The sequence below is a fragment of the Tasmannia lanceolata genome, unplaced genomic scaffold (genome assembly GCF_043159265.1).
Source record: "Tasmannia lanceolata isolate RefF3 unplaced genomic scaffold, GAP_Taslan_0.1 ptg000012l, whole genome shotgun sequence".
Taxonomy (NCBI): domain Eukaryota; kingdom Viridiplantae; phylum Streptophyta; class Magnoliopsida; order Canellales; family Winteraceae; genus Tasmannia; species Tasmannia lanceolata.
Genome location: NW_027518689.1, coordinates 23839104 through 23858139, shown reverse-complemented (window position 1 = coordinate 23858139; position 19036 = coordinate 23839104). Strand labels below are relative to the sequence as shown.

The 19036-nt window shown below is 38.6% G+C and overlaps 1 protein-coding gene across 1 annotated transcript in view; it reads right to left on the bottom strand.

Moving 5' to 3' along the window:
* Window positions 1-10635: 10635 nt before the first annotated feature.
* Window positions 10636-19036, bottom strand: part of LOC143888649 (perakine reductase-like) — a 34209-nt gene continuing 25808 nt past the window's right edge. Inside the window, exons 4-6 of the mRNA XM_077393085.1 lie at window positions 12032-12128; window positions 11187-11340; window positions 10636-11066 (exon numbers count right to left, since the gene is read on the bottom strand). Of these exons, the coding sequence (XP_077249200.1) occupies window positions 10888-11066; window positions 11187-11340; window positions 12032-12128 (430 nt within the window). The 3' untranslated portion in view covers window positions 10636-10887. The remainder of the gene's footprint in view (window positions 11067-11186; window positions 11341-12031; window positions 12129-19036) is intronic.

Genomic DNA, 19036 nt, shown 5'->3' with positions numbered 1-19036 from the left:
TAACTACTTTGGAACTCTACAGCCAACGCGGAAGGAGAGCATAGTTGAACCAATAGTGTCATTATTAAAATGATATAGAATAAACTTCAATTACTAGTTTTTGGATATCGACCTCACCCCTTTCCCTTCCAAGTCCCCTTCTTACCTTAGGATTTCCATAAAGCTTGGAGATTCCATTTTTTTGGCATTATCAATTTCTACAGGGATTGGGGTTTATTCCTCCCTTCTCTTTCGGGGTTATTCTTCGCACGTTCCTCGGGATCCTTTTCGAGTTTCAGGATTCCACCGATTTTGGCAACACTTTGTCGGGTTATGGCGATGATGGACAAAAACCTCTTGAGCCAAAACCCATTTTCAATCAAAGGGATAAATAACAAAAACACATGAAAATCAAAACAACAAAAATCCAAAAACAATAAAAAAAACTCAAAAACACTAAATTTTTTTTTCGAAAAAACTGTTTCGAACTATGTTGGCTTGATCCCTTTCCACAGGATACGTAGGCAGCTTGGGACCGACATCCCAAGTCAAGTCAAACTTTTCAAAATAAACATGTTCAAATCATTCAAAAACACAAAAATTCTTCAAACAAATCTTTTACACCCGATTTTGAAAAGATCTTCCCCTAGAGTTAGGAGTCTGTCCTAGATGTTTGGGGTGTCTTAGAGTTAGGAGTCTGTCCTGGTTATGTTGATGCTTTGCGTGTTTCGTGTGAGTATCCATAGAGTTAGGAGGCCTCGGAGTCGTGGTCGGTTAAACACTTAGTCGAGCCAATGGCTAGATTACGATTCACTTAGTTAGCCCATTGTTTTTCTTATGACATACAGTCTAGTTACACATAGGATGTACGGCCCACCTACATTAGACTAGGTTGATTTGAGTCGAGTCGTGTCGTGTCGAGTCTAATGTGGTCTAGGCACATTTAGGCATCCTAGCTTAGAATAGGCCACTGAACTACGTTGACTCTGATTCTTCCCGAGGCCAGGATATGTAAAGCAGCCGGGATGACCATCCTGGTCCGAGTCAAACTTCACATTAGAGTCTAGGGTTTGTCGTGTCATATGTAGTGTCGAGTCGTGTTGTGTGTTTTGTTTTGTTTTCTTACTTTCCTGTACAGACTTTATACCTTTAGCTGTAGATGCATGTGTTTGCCCACCAGAACTTAGATACCAACTAGGCATGACACTTATAACCTAGCTATGCTTAGGTGACACTTCTTTCACTTATTTTGTGTGTACTTATTAGTTTCATCCCAGGGTCATGCATGCCTAGGTAGACGTCTTCTCGGGGATATCTGTTCCCATTTTACATGATTTTCACTCAAAATTCTTCGAAGATAATGAACATGGCATAAGAGACCGGGTGTTTACACTCGGGCGAATTGGGGGAGCCTAACACCTTCCCTATTCGTCATCAGGCGCGGACTTTTGTATCTCTGGTTATCCATTGCGACAGATTATAGTATGGGATCCAGGGCATACTTCCTTGGATGGAGACTCTGAGTTATTTTAGGTACATCTTGGTTTCGAGGCTTTTGTCTCCTGATAAAGAGGTATCTCATTTTAAATCACTACTCATGCTGTGAGTGGCATCATTTCGAGAGTTCCTTGGTAGAGCTCTCCTTCACATGTGGAGATCTTAGAGGATTGATGGGGATCTCGTATCCTTGCCGCCGTCCTCGGGATCACGGGTCCACAGCTAGGCAAGCACCATCGTGTGTCATTTTCTTCTCGTTTGAATAATCGTGCATTGCGGCCATTTGATATTGTTCATTCTGATATTTGGGGCCCTGCACGGCTTAAGAGTGTTTTGGGTTTTAAGTATTTTGTGACCTTTGTTGATGACCATTCCTGTATGACGTGGTTATATTTTCTTAAGGATAGGTCTGAACTTTTATCTATCTTTCAGTCCTTTTATAAAGAAATTCAAGTGCAATTCGATTCTCACATTTGTCTCTTACGTTCTGATAATGCCTTGGAGTATGTTAAAGGTGAACTTCAAAAATTTTGTGAGGCTAATGGTATTCTCCATTAGACTTCCTGCAGTTACACCCCACAACAAAATGGGGTGGCTGAAAGGAAGAACCGACACTGGTTGGATGTGACTCGCACTTTATTGCTTGGTATGCATGTTTCGAAAATGATTTGGGGAGATCCTGTGTTAACTGCCTGTCATTTAATTAATCGTCTTCCTTTATCTGTCTTAAAAGGTCGCACACCTATTTCCGTACTTTCTCCATCTCATCCTGTCTTTGAGTTATCTCCTCGTGTATTTGGTTGTGTGGCCTATGTACATGTGTTGGGTCCCGGGAATGATAAATTTTCTCCTCGGGCAACTAAATGTGTTTTTGCTGGTTATTCTCGCACTCAGAAAGGATACAAGTGTTGGAATCCTATTTCTTGTAAATATGTTGTGAGTGTTGATGTTACTTTTTTTTAGGGGACATCTTTTCTCTCTCCAACAGATCAAGGAATTTCCCATGAACCTCATTCTTCTACTCAGGGTGAAAATATATCAACCGGTGTTCCTCTTCCTCTTCCTCTTCCAGTGCAATCGCTCGTTCAGCCACTTCCTGTGCAGTCATCTGTTCAGCCACTACAAGTATCTTCTCACCAGCATCATATGGTTCCAGACGATCCAGCAATAGCTCAGTCTCCTCACCCATCTCCATCTTCGTCTGACGAGTCCCCCTCTCCTGATCTACCTATAGCTTGGCACAAAGGTACCCCGTTCATGTACTACTTCTCGTTACCCTCTTTCACAATTTATCTCCTTTACTCAATTATCTTATTCTTATCATCAGTTTGACTTGTCCTTATCTGATGTATCTATTCCTAAGACCTTACAACAAGCTCTTTCATCTCCTGAGTGGAAGAAGGCCATGGATGAAGAGACATCTGCTCTTCATCTAAATCATACTCGGGATCTGTGTGATCTGCCTCCTGGGAAACATGTTGTTGGTTGTCGTTGGGTGTATACCATAAGCACCAACCTGATGGCTCTATTGAGAGGTTGAAGGCCAGGTTGGTAGCCAAAGGATATACTCAGATTTTTTTGGGTGGATTACATTGAGACATTTTCGCCTGTTGCTCGTCTTAATTTCATTCAAGTTATTCTCTCTATTGCGGTTTCTTTGCACTGGCCATTGTCTCAGCTTGATGTAAAGAATGCTTTTCTCCGTGGGGATCTACAGGAGGAAGTGTATATGGAGCAACCTCCAGATTATGTTGCTTAGGGGGAGTTGTCTAGTAAGTTGTGCCGATTAAAGAAGTCAATTTATGGACTCAAGCAATCTCCTAAAAAATGGTTTGACAAATTTAGTGCGGTAGTGGCACTGTATGGGATGAAGATGACATCATCGGATCATTCTGTATTTGTGAGACGTCAGACGAGTGGTACAATTGTACTGGTGGTGTATGTGGACGACATCATTATTACTGGTGATGACAGTGTGGGGATTTGTGAGCTAAAGCATAATCTTAGCAGACACTTTAGAATTAAAGATCTTGGTCCATTATAATATTTCTTGAGCATTGAAGTGGCAAAGTCAAAGAGTGGTATTTGTCTCTCTCAAAGGAAGTATGTGGCCGACTTATTAGAAGAAATTGGGATGATAGGGACTAAACCAGTGGAGGTTCCTATGGATCCTAACGTTAAACTTGATCAAGAGCAAGGTAAATTGTTGGATGACCCAGGAAGATATAAAAGGTTAGTAGGGAAGTTGATATACTTGACTGTTACAAGACCTGACATTACATTTGTTGTTGGCATGGTTAGTCGGTTCATGCATGCTCGGAGACAACCACATATGGATGCAGTGTACCGAATACTCAGATACCTGAAGAGTTCACCTGGGAAAGGTATTATGTTTAGACCTTCTAAAAAATTAGACATTGTGGGATGCTCTGATGCAGATTGAGCTGGGAACAAGACAGATAGAAGATCAACCTCAAGTGTATGTACTTTTGTAGGAGGAAATCTAGTCACTTGGAGGAGCAAGAAACAGAATGTGGTAGCTAGATCGAGTGTTGAGGCTGAGTACAGAGCTATCGCTCACACTGCGTGTGAGATGATGTGGGTTAAATCTCTACTGGATGAGATTGGTATTCCTCCTCGTATGCCAATGTGTATGATGTGTGATAATCAGGCAGCAATTTATATCGCAAACAATCCAATATTTAATGAGAGAACAAAACACATAGAAGTTGATTATCACTTTATTAGGGAGTTGGTTATGGCTAAGAAGATTGTAACTCCTCATGTAAAATCAGAGGATCAATTCGGTGATATATTCACCAAAGCTTTAGGTGTAGGTCTTTTTCAATTTATGTGTATCAAGCTGGGCATGATCAATATCTATGCTCCAGCTTGAGGGGGGAGTGTTAAGATTATGGCTGGGTATTTTTGTCTTTTGTTAATGGGTTAGCATAGTATATATGCTAACCACATTGTAAGCCCTAATTGAATCGGCTTCTTTTTCTTCATCTCTCTAAACGTGCATCTCTCTCTCCCCCCTCAATCTACAGTGACCAAATTACATGGTAGTTTTTTTTACTCACAAAATGACCAAAATATTCTTGATTATATGTGAAATGACAAAAGTTGCCTCAAGTAAAAACCTTGATTTAATTTGCTAAATAACAAAAGTCTAGTCTTTTTCGCTCTTTCCATCCTTTGACTGATTTTGTGACCTACCCCATCAAAACATGAGATAGAATTTTGAGCCCCACGCACGTAGCATGGGTTTGAGTGGGATTGATGATAACCACCGTATCAAAACATGGTGTAAAATGGTGGGATCCACCATATGTATGGATTTGGTGGAGATGGTGGCCACTCATAGTGTAAAATGGTGGACCCCACCTTATGCATGGGTTTGGTGGAGATATTGGGCTCTACCAAATAAAAATCTGATGTAAAATGGTTGGCCCCCACCTATTCTATGCATGAGAGTCAAATGATGAGCTTTACCGTAAGGCAATGATAAATTCGCACCCCTGCAGTAAGCACACGCACCCCCTTATACCCATATTTGACGTGAACAGTGCTCAACTTTAACGCTTTTTGACGTCAAATCACGTTATAAGGGGTGCATATGCTACTCCACGGGTGCGAATTTATCATTGCCCTTACCTTATCAAAACATTTGTTGTAAAATGATGGGTCCCACCCATTCTACCCATGAGGTGTAAAAAATCTACTATAGAAAATATTTCAATAAAAAATTTTCACCCCCTCCCACACTCCCACACCCACACACAACGAAAAAAAAAGTTCCACCCAAATGGACTATAAATCTAACAGCGAAGCTAGGGTCCAAGAAATTCTAAGAACAGGATTTGACCCAATAAAAATTCGACCAGATTGAGATCTAAATATCGGCGGATACGAATCAATAATGTAATCTGGAAGTCATAGCACTCCACTTCATCTAGTGGAGCCAACCTTATGCCCTGTTCGTTTTGGATTATTAGTAACAATTTTTAGTCCATCAAGTACGGCCCTGTTCGTTTTGGATTTGAGATCCGACTCTTGTTCAGATAACATCTAAACAGTCACAAGGTGGCAATGTTTACACCCTCAAATTCAAGAGATTTTATATGGTATAAGGCTTGATATTTGATCCAACAATTCAAATTTTAAAGATAGATTACGTGTCAATTGGAAAAGGGTCAAATTCAAAAATTGAAAGTTGAATTATATGTTGATTGCTTAAGGAGGAGCAATGACAAAACGATTAGCCAACAATTACAGGGCCAAAGTGTAGGAGGAGAATTTTAAAGATCTCTAACAATGCACATCAATATGTTGTATCTCTTCAATTTATCTGGTAGTATCATGTGACTTAGATCTCTTCTTCCCTTTACTTTTTATTCCCACAATTCAATTGTGTAGGGTAAAGATTTTTTAAAATTTTTGATAGTCCGACCTCAAGATTAAAGACCAAAGCATTGAGCGTTGAGCGTTGAGCTAGATGCCGAATCCCTTCATTTAGGCTTGTTTGTTTTAGATTATGACAACCGATTGTGAGTGCCAAACTGATTATTGGACTCAAAATTACAGATTATTGGAGTCCAATAATCAGTTTGGCACTCACAATCGGTTGTCATAATCTTAAACAAACAGGGCCTTGGTGTTTTTGACAATCAAGAATCTGCCGATGAGAATGATATCTGCGACAATAATTCAAACTTAATTGTAATAGCCAACAATATGTACGAACCTGATCACAGTACATGTGGCAGTGGTATCATGACACTCATAATCGTTATCTCATCTTTCGAAGTAGAAACGATGCTCCTCTTAAAAAAGAGAAGTTATATGATGCCGACCGTCAAAATAAAGGGCAGAGAGACAAAATCTCTCTCCCTTGATTTTTAATCCAAGGGAAAGCACCGTTTTTTTACTTTTCCTTGGTTCAAAAACCAAGGCAGCAGTTTTTGTCTCCTTCCGTCCTTTACATTTTGACTGTCGGGCATCATATAATTTCTCCTTAAAATTTTTTTCTACTTTTAATATTTATCAGAATCACTGCATAGATATGTTTTTGGCTTATAAAACCTTTTATTTCATATAGGCATGGACAACACCAAGTTAAAAATAATAACTCAAAAAAACACCAAGTTAAAAATGATATATTGACCGAGATTGAATAACGCCCCTCATAATATAGGGGAAAACACTTCCAAAACTGAACTAGTTCTGAAAATAAAGGTGAAAATGACCACAAATTTGGCCATTTCCCGAGTGTTTTTGGCATTGTTTGGTGATGATTAGAGCTTTCTCCTTAGTTTTCTTGTGCACTTGTCACAATGATGGTTACTGGTTGGTTTTTAACATATTAAACTCAACATATCACAAATGGAAAATGATATTTACACTCCCCTTTGTTTGTCTTTTACTGAAATGTGCTAAGAAAGCTGGTGGAGAAATGGAAAATGATATTTACACCAACTTTGTTTAGTTTTTTTCAATGACAATTAGTTTGCAGCAAAATAGAATAAAATAAGAACATGTCTATCGCTAGAAAAGTCTTGCGTGCGTTTGGGTAGATCAGTAGATGCATGCAGCAAGCAATGACTATAAAAAACAACCAGAAAAGGGCGAAGAGAAGATGCAGTAAAGATAAACGAATGTTGAGTAGTACTCGAGTACTAAAATCATGATTGCAAGAGTGTGGGAATGAAAAAAGTGTACCAAGGATACACGCGTGCTGATTGATACTCAGAGTACTCAAACTATGATTGAAAGAGGAGCGGGGAAATGAAAAAAAGAAAGAAACTAATAGTTTAATTCTACAAAGGATAAAGGAAAAAAAAAAATTTGATTAAGTTCAAGAGTTCACTTCAAAATGTCACTTACTAATAAAGGGACAGTGATACTAGGGATTAGGGCTGCAACTTGAGCCGGGTAAAACCCGACCCGCATCGACCCGACCCGAAAATAGCCTGGGTCGGGTTCAGGTTTCATGGGTTTCGGGTCGAGCCGGGTTCAGCATTCAAAAGCCCGCATGAATCTCGGGTCGAGCCGGGTTTGAAGGGGCCCGACCCGACCCGACCCGAGTTACATAAGTTATAGTATGTACATTTTTTCTATTGTTAGTTAAAAGTTAAAGGGATAATTACATTTACACCCCCTCTAGTTTCTGACACATCCACTTCCACCCCCATAGTTTAAAACGTGACAAATACACCCTTGTAATTTCAATTTGTTTAAGGTAGGCCCCCTCAGCTGAAGGTTCGTCCATAGATTGAAGGGTTAGGATGATCCGATGGAGCTGATTTTTTGGGCACACCCTAACTATGTCAGGACCCATCAAATGAACGCTTTGGATCATCCAAACAATGTGGGCCCACATTATTTGGATGATTTTTTGGTAGTGTTTGGATTCGGGTAGGGGCCCACATTATTTGGATGATCCAAAGCGTTCATTTGATGGGTCCTGACATAGATATGGTGTGCCCAAAAACCAGCTCCATCGGATCATCCTAACCCTTCAATCTATAGACGAACCTTCAGCTGAGGGGGCAAACCTTAAACAAATTGAAACTGCAGGGGCGTATTTGTCACGTTTTAAACTATATGGGTGGAAGTGGATGTGTCAGAAAGTAGAGGGGGTGTAAATGTAATTATCCCAAAGTTAAAAGTGAAAACCCACGCACCCACTGTTACTGTATGTGAGTGTAATTTCTGCTTCTATGAGTTGAGTTGATTCAAGTGTTTGATTCAGCATTGTTTGATTGTAATTACAACATTGTTTGATTACAACATTGTTTGATTCAAGTGTGATGTGAGTGTAATTACATCATTGTTTGATTCAAGTGTAATGTGAGTGTAATTTCTGCTTCTATGAGTTGAGTTGCCTTGCCAAACAAGAATTTTCCTTAAAAATTTGCGTCAACGTGAAAAAACCCGACCCGACCCGAACCGACCCGAGATTTATCATGGGTAGGGCCGGGTTTGGGAATCGTGGGTTTTCCGAAAAAAAACCCGACCCGACCCGACCCGAGATATTTCTCGGGTAGGGTTGGGTTCTCCAAAACCCGACCCGCCCGACCCGAGTTGCAGCCCTACTAGGGATGCAACTCAGGTCTAGTTGGGTCGAGTTGAGCCCGATTTCCAACCCGACCTGAGTTTTTCAGCTTAAAAAAAGCAAATTACATAAAAAATGTCGGGTTTGACTCGGGTCAGGTTGCCAAACCCTGGACTCGAACCGAACCCGAACTCAACCTCGGTTAGGAAAAGTCAACACGAACCAGAACCCAACCCAAACTCAACCTAACCCAACTCTTTTTGGGTTGAACCTAACCCGAGCTGCACCCCTAATGGGACGTGCGTAGAGTTGTCTAGAGGAGAATAGGGGAAAAGTGGTAGTGTGTTTGGTTGGGGGTCAAACATGTGGAAAGTGTAGGGGGTGTCATTACCAAAATAGATGGTAGAAGAGAGAGAAAGGGAAGAGAACTGTAGTGATTACACAAGACAGACATATTCCACTCTTCTCCCTTCTAAAATCCACCGAAATGGAGGTTTTACATTGGAAGATTAGTAGAGAGGACAATCCCGCCACATCGGTGTTACCTAGGAAAAAAGCTAATGATATGTCTCTTCAATGTCTTGAAGTCAAATGGAATTTGAGCTCAAATTTGACAATCAAACAACGTTTGGCATTCCATATCCCAGAAAATGCCCAGCCATCTTCCACTGTTTTTGCAACCAAACAGGGCATTAGTGATATGCCCCTCTACCCGTTATGAAGCAACAACCTGTACAACCCTACTTCAAACCTCTCTCTCTCTCTCTCTCTCTCTCTCTCTCAACATGAACCCTTGATGGGCCCAACAATTAATTTGTTGAAATCTTTGAACAAAGTAGGTCCCAACCATATTTTTCAAAATGAACCGTACTGCCAACACCATAGGATGATCCAAACCGTCCATTTGATGGGCCACATCGTAAATAGGTGGTGCCCCAAAATATCATTTACATATATAGGATGATCCTAGCCCTCTACTCTAAAAAGAAACTGCATATTATAGAAACCTCTATAGATTGGAGGGTTGCGATCATCCTATCGAAATGATTATTGAGGCACAACCTATTTACATTGTAACCCAACAAATGGATGGTTTGGATCATCCTATGGTGTGGGTCGTATAGTAACAATAAGGCCCAATTGTAGTCCCCACACATATTTTTCAAAATGTTGTTGTATGGTCCACACCATAGGATGATCCAAGCCGTCCATTTGATGGGCCACAACTTAAATAGGTTGTGCCCCTAAAATCATTTCCATAGGATGATCACAACCCTCCGATCTATACAGGTTTCCATGATTTGCAGTTTGTCTTTAGATAGGAGGGCTAGAATCATCCTGTGGAAATGATTTTTTGGCACACAGCCTATTTACGATGTGGCCCATCAAATGGACGGCTTGGATCATCCTATGGGTGAGCGCCGGACGATTCATTTTGAAAAACATGGGTGGGGCTACCTTGCTCAAACATTTAAAGAAATTAATTGTTGGGTACACCAACCGTTCATGTTGGGGAGAGAGAGTTCACTGCCTAATTGTTTTTGCAGGTCATTTTACCACTTATGACAGTTTTTTTAGTTTGAATTGGAGACTTCGGTCTTTGTGAGACATTTTTTTCTTTAGAACAGATTTCTAATCTTCTGAGAGGATTTGGAATTTAAGACGCTTGTTGTCTTTCCAGATCTTTTTCTTCTATCCCAGCCTTGTTGCATGCAAGGATCAAGAATTGATCCAGTTCGTTCAGTTCGTTTCTAGTATTCAATTCCAGAACTCTTGCGTCCTCTTGTTTGAGTTACATACCAAGATTGTTAAAGAAATTTCAAGAAGCAGAGATCTCGTTCATATCTAAACCGAAATCAAACAGAAATAATTTGATCTAGAACTAACAGAGTTTAAGAAAAAAGCGAGATAGGTCTTATTCATCTTCTTGTTGCTAATGAAGACTCGACTAGATATGAAATAAAACCATCTGTTAGTGAACTGCTACTGTACAGAATACTTATGTTCAATTTCATTGGGATTTTTTTAAAAAAATTTCCATTCCATTTTCATGGAATCAGACAATCCAAATAGAACCTAACTGTTCGGATATACTGTAATAGTAGTCTTTCCTCACTCAGTTTGGATTGATTCATCCATTGGAAAAAGTGAGATAATGTTGAATGTGAGAGTCCCCCTTAAGAATTAACTTCAAGAATTACAGGTACGAACTTAGAGAAATTTTATCATGACCAAATGGAACTTTCTGACTTGTTGAATTACAGGTACCGACTTAGAGTAATTTTATGACCAAATGGAACTTTCTGACCTCATATAAGTTTTCATAAACAAGATTCCATAAACGAAATCTAGATTTAGTTCTTTGGAGGTGTATTTGCAAACTCCCAACTAACATTAGACGAGCCAAACAAGTAACGAGGACCACCCACCTCATCAATAGGCACTGCATCAGAAATCTCTTTCAGGTCGTCTTCTGTAAGCATCACTTTCAAGGAGCCAATGTTATCATTTAGATTCTTAATCTTGGTTGTCCCTGTAGAAATTCAGATTAGCAAATCATTGATGATTCTTTTAATAATGTGGTGAAATGGGATTTGAAAGAGAAAAAATGAAATAAATAAAACAAAAAACGAGCATTGTGATAATTGTTTACCAGGGATAGGAACCACATCTTCGCCTTGATGGAGTACCCATGCAAGAGCTAGTTGAGAAGGGGTGCAACCATGCTTAGAAGCCAAGTTCGCGACACGCATGTATAAGAGCTTGTTCTTGGCTAAGTTCTCCCCTGTGAACCTTGGATGGTTAACCTAATTACAACAAATGGATGAGGTCAGAAAATTCGATCAGCTTGCAAGAATTTTGTGGATAAGTTTGGAAAGAAAAATATTTCTAAAATTTCTCAACTTCTTTTACACATGAAATGAGATACTTGGAACCAAGCCTATTCAGTTTTTATTTAGGGGGGACTTATAATTATCATGGTATTCCACTAAATTAACCATAATCATATCATTTCCCTCTTAATTGTGGAAAGAAAAAAAAAATTCGGTCACAATTATTTTTCTTGCAATCCAAACAGGCCCTTTGTGAAAAAACCCTATTCTTGGAAAGAGAAGGATTGAAGTTCTAATGTCATTTAGGCTATGTTTCGCAACCTTGAATTATTTTTTTTCATGATAAATTTAGTTTCTGTAGTGGTGAGAAGGGTAAGGCGGGTGATAGAAGAGATTGTAAAGGCCACAAACGAGTAGAGTGAGAAGTGGCTTAAAAACAAGGAAAAAATTAATCATATTTTGAGTGGAGTCTTTTGTTTCCTTGTTTTTCAGGCTTTTCTCACCCTCTACCGTGCCCTCTCAAATCTCCCTTTCTCCCAGCCTCCCTACCCCTCTTTCACCACTTGAGAAACTAAAATTTATCATGAAAAAAGAAACTCATTGTGGCCAAACATAGCCTTAGTAAAAATAGAATAAAATGCTAGGCATGAATCCAACTTCATACCAAAACACTTCCTGCGGGCAAACTTTCAGAAGTTCCCTTCCCACCAAAGAACCCACGGCCAAGTGGGCTATATGATACTATCCCTATACCAAGCTCTCTGCATGAAGGCAGCAAGAGAACGCAAGCATCAAATAATATTGATGTTCACAGATTGGGAAAAAAATCACAAAGAAAAGATATCAGAAGCATACAAGATGGCTAAAATTTTGGCCATGCATTCAAGGATATGGAAATGTACATCAATTTAATCAGAAACTAATGTTTTGGCAAAGACAAATTACAAAAATTCCCTGAGATATCATTTATTAGGTAGAGTATTCAGAGACTACCAAAACAACATCATATTGTAATCAAACAGCCAGATCAGAACGACAATTTAAGTATTTAACATTAATCAGAAATCAATGTTTCGATGAAGAAATTTTTAAAAATTCCCTGATATATAATTTAGGGGCTGTTTGGTTAGCAAGAAAAAATCTCTGGTGGAATCTTTTTTCTCAGGAATCTTTTTTATTTCCACAATTTATAGGGAAATAATATGATTATACTTAATTTAGAGGGATATCATTAAGGTCCCTCTAAATAAAGAAAAAGGGCAAATGACCTAAAAAAAGCTCTTTTTTGGACTATTGACGCTAAAGCAGTGGAGAGTTGAAAATGACCAAAGTAAAGTGCTTTCACTTTTCACAGCAATTTTCGGACCCTTTTGCCCTTCTCCCTATTGAATAAAGAAATAATTTTTTTACTTTTACCTTTCGTTTTGAAAGTGACGTTTCTCTCTCATTTCTCTCCTTTGAAAGTGACGTTTCTCTCTCCTTTCATAGTTTTTTTTAATAAAGAAGAGTTTTTATCTAATAAAAAGCCTTAAAGTCCATTATTTTTCAAAAAGTACCGTACGGCCACACCATAGGATGATCCAAACCGTCCATAAGATGGGACACAACCTAAATAGGTTGTGCCCCAAAAATCAATAGGTTGATCATAACCATCCGATCTATAGAGGGGCCCCGCACATTAGAGGGTTGATCATAGATCGGAAGGTTAGGATCAACCTATGGAAATGATTTTTGGGGCACAACCTATTTAGGTTGTGTCCCATCTTATGGACGGTTTGGATCATCCTATGGCGTGGCCGTATGGTACATTTTGAGAAATAATGGACTCTAAGGCCGTTCATTATATAAAAACTCAATAAAGAAATAGTGGTTGAAGCTCTGTACTTACTTTTTGAAATTATGTAAATAATGGTTGAAATTATCTAAATAGTGGTCGAACTATGTACTTGTTATTTGAAATGGGCTTGAAATCTATAAAATTTTGGTTGAAATAGTGGTTGGAATCAGTTTATGTGGTTGAAATTGGTGGAAATAGTGGTTCAAATCTGTGAGTAGTGGTTGAAATTGGTAAAGATAGTGGTTGAACTCTGTTTTAATGGTTGAAATTGGTTAAAATAGTGGTTGAACTCTGTACTTATTGTTTGAAATTATGTAAATAGTGGTTGAAATTATCTAAATAGTGGTTCAACTCTGTACTTATTGAACCTACTCATCAGCACATTCAAAATGTAGATATATTTCAAGGGGTTGAACCTACTCATCAGCCCATTAAAAAAAACGGTGATGTAACCAAATTTGAATTGGTCACTATAACTATGAAATTCGGTCGGTTCTAACTTCATCTAATCTTACCTTCTTGCAGGTTTGACTGTGAGCTATTTGTTATTAAGGAAATGAATTGCCTCGGCAGAGATAGAGCTTTGGACTTCTGGCAGGGTGATATTACTGCTATGAGAAGAACTTTGCTCAATGAATTCTTAGAGGGTGTGTATGGGCATGTGAATGTATAAGACTTTGCCAACCTTGGGCTACTTGTTACTATGAAGCACGGGTACTTTAAAAAAGCCCTCGTACCCGTGTCGGGTCGTATCCGGTACGGGTACGTTCTGGGTACGCACCAAACTGTGGGTTTAAATAAAAAATCAATTTTCGGACTTGGGTGCGTGTCGGGTGCGTTTGGGGTGCGCACCCCGACGCACCCGACTCGTTTCCCTTGTGTTTTTTTTTACTTAAGTTACGGGGGGGTCTGTGGGGTAAAAGCGGGGGGTTAAATGAGACATACAATGTAATGGGTGGGTTGTGTGGAGTAAAGGTGGGGGGATGTTTAAAAAACACTTAAAAAGAAAGAATTAGGGTTTCTATTTCTCACCCTAACGCAAATCTCTCTCTCTCTCGCCCGACTCCATCTCCATCTCCCTCTCCCTCTCCCTCTCCCTCTCCCGACGGAAAATCTCTCTCTGGCTCTCCCTCCCTCTCTCACAAAGGTATTTATCTCTCTCTCTCTCACCCTCCCTCTCTACAAGTCTCTCTATTCCTTTCTCTCTCTCTACTGCTCTCTCTTTCTTCCATTTTTTTTCTTTTTCCCTGAGATTATGCCAACTGATTGTGTTCCCCAAACCTATTTTGTCCAATAATAGGTTTAGGGCTGACAATCGGTTGTCATAGCTCATAATCTCCAAACTTAGGCCCTGTTCGTTTGAGATTTTGGCAACTGATTATCAGCCTCAAACCTGTTTAGGGCTGACAATCAGTTGTCATAATCTACAAATAGGTTTTGGGAGAACAATCGGTTTTCAAAATCTGAAACGAACAGGGCCTTAAACCCTAGATCTTTACGGTTGTACATGGGATTTGCTAGGCAATTTTGGGATTTGCTAGTCCCATAATAAGTTTCACTGCTGTATATGGGATTTGCTAGGCAATTTTGCAAAAAACCATTTCGCGGCTCATTTTCTCAGGAGAGAACATACACCTCAGATAAATTAAATGAATGGGAAAAAATATGCTGCTAGTTGATTGTTCTCTTGTAAAAAAGTGAGCTACAAAATGGCTTTATGTAATTTTGTTCTCTTGTTAGGTACTTGTTTGTTTGTATTTTCATTGTTTGAGATTGTGGCTACCAATTGAGAGCCCAAAACTGATTATTTGATTGCTCTCCTATTGTTTTTTTAATTTTTTGTAATTTTTATAAATATATAATAAAATATTAAAATATATTATTATATTCGGCGTACCCGAACGTACCCGCACCTGGGTTTTTTGGAAAATCGCAGTGTCGTGTCGTACCCGCACCCCGTACCCATGCTTCTTAGATTTGTTATTAAAGAACATGTGGTTCGTTGTTGTATGTGATTAAACTACTTATCTATGTTTTTTAATGTAAAGTTCACTGTTTTATTCTCATATATATCAAGTGCATCATAATTAGGAAATGTAACTGACATTGTAAACGAATCACTTTGTTATGTAATACGGACAGAATTTGAAGTAGAATTTCTTCCCCTTGAAATGTTGTTCATTTGAATAAACACGAAACAGTGTGGGAAGAATTTGAACAACTTCTTACACACATTAACCACTATTGACAGTGTTGAAACTACTATTAATACCCTTTCAACTACTAGTTACACAGTTTTAAATTAGTGTGCACAAGGAGTTGTCCAAACTCTTCCCACACCGATTGTCCAAGTTGAGTGATTGGATTGGTATGGATTCCATCTACTTTGTAATTGGATTGGATTCCATCTACACCAGTAGTGGTTGAGGATTGTTGGAATGATGGTTGAAGGTGTGTAATTAGTGGTTGAAATTGTATCAATAGTGGTTGCAACACTCTGAGTAGTGATTAGTGTGCACAAGGAGTTGTCCGAACTCTTCCCACACTGGGTGTCCAAAATTTGTTCATTGGATTGGATTGGATTGGATTCCATTTACTTCATATTGAGTGATTAGATTGGATTCCATCTACTCCACTAGTGGTTGATGACTGTTATAACAGTGGTTGAAGCTGTGTAATTACTGGTTGAAATAATATCAATAGTGGTTGCAACACTGTCAATAGTGCTCAATGTCATTAAGGAGTTGTACAAACTCTTCCCGCACTGGTCCAGGGTTGTCCAAAATTTGTTCATTAGATTGGATTGGATTCCATCTACTCCACTAGTGGTGGATTGGATTCCATCTACTCCACTAGTGGTTGATGACTGTTGGAACAGTAGTTGAAGCTGTGTAATTACTGGTTGAAATGATATCATTAGAGGTTGCAGCACTGTGAATAGTGATCAATGTCATTAAGGAGTTGTACAAACTTTTCCCACACTGGTCCAGGTGGATTGGATTTCATCTTCTGCATGTTGAGTGATTGGATTGGATTCCATCTGCTCCAGTAGTGGTTGAGGATTATTGGAATCGTAGTTGAAGCTGTGTAATTACTAGTTGAAATTGTATGAATAGTGGTTGCAACAATGTGAATAGTGGTCAATGTCATGAAGGAGTTGTGCAAACTCTTCCCACACTGGTCTAGGGTTGTCCAAAACTTGTTCATTGGATTGGATTCCATCTGCTTCATGTTGAGTGATTAGATTAAATTCCATCTCCACTAGTGGTTGAGGATTGTTGGAACAGTGGTTGAAGCTGTGTAACTACTGGTTGAAATGGTATGAATAGTAGTTGCAACATTTTGAATAGTGCTCAATGTCATGAATGAGTTGTGCAAACTCTTCCCGCACTGGTCCAAGGTTGTCCAAAATTTGATCATTGGATTGGATTCCATCTACTTTATGCTAAGTGATTGGATTGGATTCCATCTACTCCACCAGTAGTTTAGGATTGTTGGAACAGTGGTTGATGCTGTGTAATTATTGGTTGAAATGGTATCAATAGTGGTTGCAACATTGTCAATAGTGCTCAATATCATGAAGGAGTTGTGCAAACTCTTCCCGCACTGGTCTAGGGTTGTCCAATACTTGCTCATTGGATTGGATTCCATCTGCTTCATGTTGAGTGATTGGATTGGATTCCATCTCCACTAGTGGTTGAGGATTGTTGGAACAGTGGTTGAAGCTGTGTAATTACTGGTTGAAATGGTATGAATAGTGGTTGCAACATTGTCAGTAGTGCTCAATGTCATGAAGGAGTTGTGCAAACTCTTCCAGCACTGGTCCAGGGTTGTCCAAAATTTGATCATTGGATTGGATTCCATCTACTTCATGCTAAGTGATTGGATTGGATTCCATCTACTCCACCAGTGGTTTAGTATTGTTGGAATAGTGGTTGAAGCTATGTAATTACTGGTTGAAATGGTATCAATAGTGGTTGCAACATTGTCAATAGTGCTTAATGTCATGAAGGAGTTATGCAAACTCTTCCCGCACTGGTCCAGAGTTGTTCAAAATTTGATCATTGGATTGGATTCCATCTACTTCATGCTGAGTGATTGGATTGGATTCCATCTACTCCACAGTGTAATTAGTAGTTGAAATGATATCAATAATGGTTGCAACACTGCCAATAGTGGTTAATGTGTGTAAGGAGTTGTTCAAACTCTTCCTAAACTGGTTCATGGTTGTTCAAATGTTGTACATTGGATTGGATTCCATCAAGTTGAGGATTTGTGTCAGTGGATTGGATTTCATCTACTTTAATAGTGGTTGATGATTATTGGAATAATGCTTAAAGCTGTGTAAATAGTGGTTGAAAAGGTCTCAATAGTAGTTGTAGCACTGTCAATAGTGGTTAATGTGTGTAAGAGTTGTTCAAACTCTTCCCAAATTGGTTCATGATTTTTCAAATGTTGTTCATTAGATTGGATTCCATCTAATTGAGGATTTGTGTCATTGGATTGGATTTCATATACTTTAATAGTGGTTGATGATTATTGGAATAGTGCTTAAAACTGTGTAAGTAGTGATTGAAAATATATAAATAGTAGTTGTAGCACTGTCAGTAGTGGTTAATGTCTGTAAGGAGTTGTTCAAACTCTTCTCAAACTGGTTCATGGTTGTTAAATGTTGTTCATTATATTGGATTCTAACTAATTGAAGGTTTGTGTCATTGGATTGGATTTCATCTACTTTAATAGTGGTTGATGATTATTGGAATAATGCCTAAAACTGTGTAAGTAGTGGTTAAAAAGGTATCAATAGTAGTTGTAGCACTGTCAATAGTGTTTATTGTGTGTAAGGAGTTGTTCAAACTCTTCCTAAACTGGTTTATGGTTGTTTAAATGTTGTTCATTGGATTGGATTCCACCTAGTTAAGATTTTGTGTCATTGGATTGGATTTCATTTACTTTAATAATGGTTGATGATTGTTGGAATAAATGTTAAAACTGTGTAACTAATAGTTGAAAGGGTATTAATAGTAGTTTCAATACTATCAATAGTGGTTAATGTATGTAAGGAGTTGTTCAAACTCTTCCTAAACTGGTTCATAGTTGTTCAAATGTTGTTCATTGGATTGGATTCCATCTAGTCGAGGGTTTCTGTCATTGGATTGGATTTCATCTAATTTAATAGTGGTTTATGATTGTTGGAATAGTGGTTAAAACTGTGTAATTAGTGGTTGAAAATGTATCAATAGTGGTTGCAACACTGTCAATAGTGGTTAATGTGTGTAAGGAGTTGTTCAAACTCTTCCCAAACTGGTTCGTGTTTATTCAAATGAACAACATTTCAAGGGGAAGAAATTATACTTCAAATTCTGTCCGGATTACATTATAACAAAGTGATTCGTTTAGAATGTCAGTTACATTTCCTAATTATGATGCACTTGATATATACGAGAATAAAACAGTGAACTTTACATTAAAAAACATAGATAAGTAGTTTAATTACATACAACAACAAACCACATGTTCTTTAGTAACAAATAGCCCAAGGTTGGCAAAGTCTTATACATTCACATGCCCATACACATCCTCTAAGAATTCATTGAGCAGAGTTCTTCTCATAGCAGTAATATCACCCTGCCAGAAGTCCAAAGCTCCATCTCTGCTGAGGCAATTCATTTCTTTAATAACAAATAGCCCACAGTCAAACCTGCAAGAAGGTAAGATTAGATGAAGTTAGAACCGACCGAATTTCATAGTTATAGTGACCAATTCAAATTTGGTTACATCACCCGTTTTTTTTAATGGGCTGATGAGTAGGTTCAACCCCTTGAAATATAT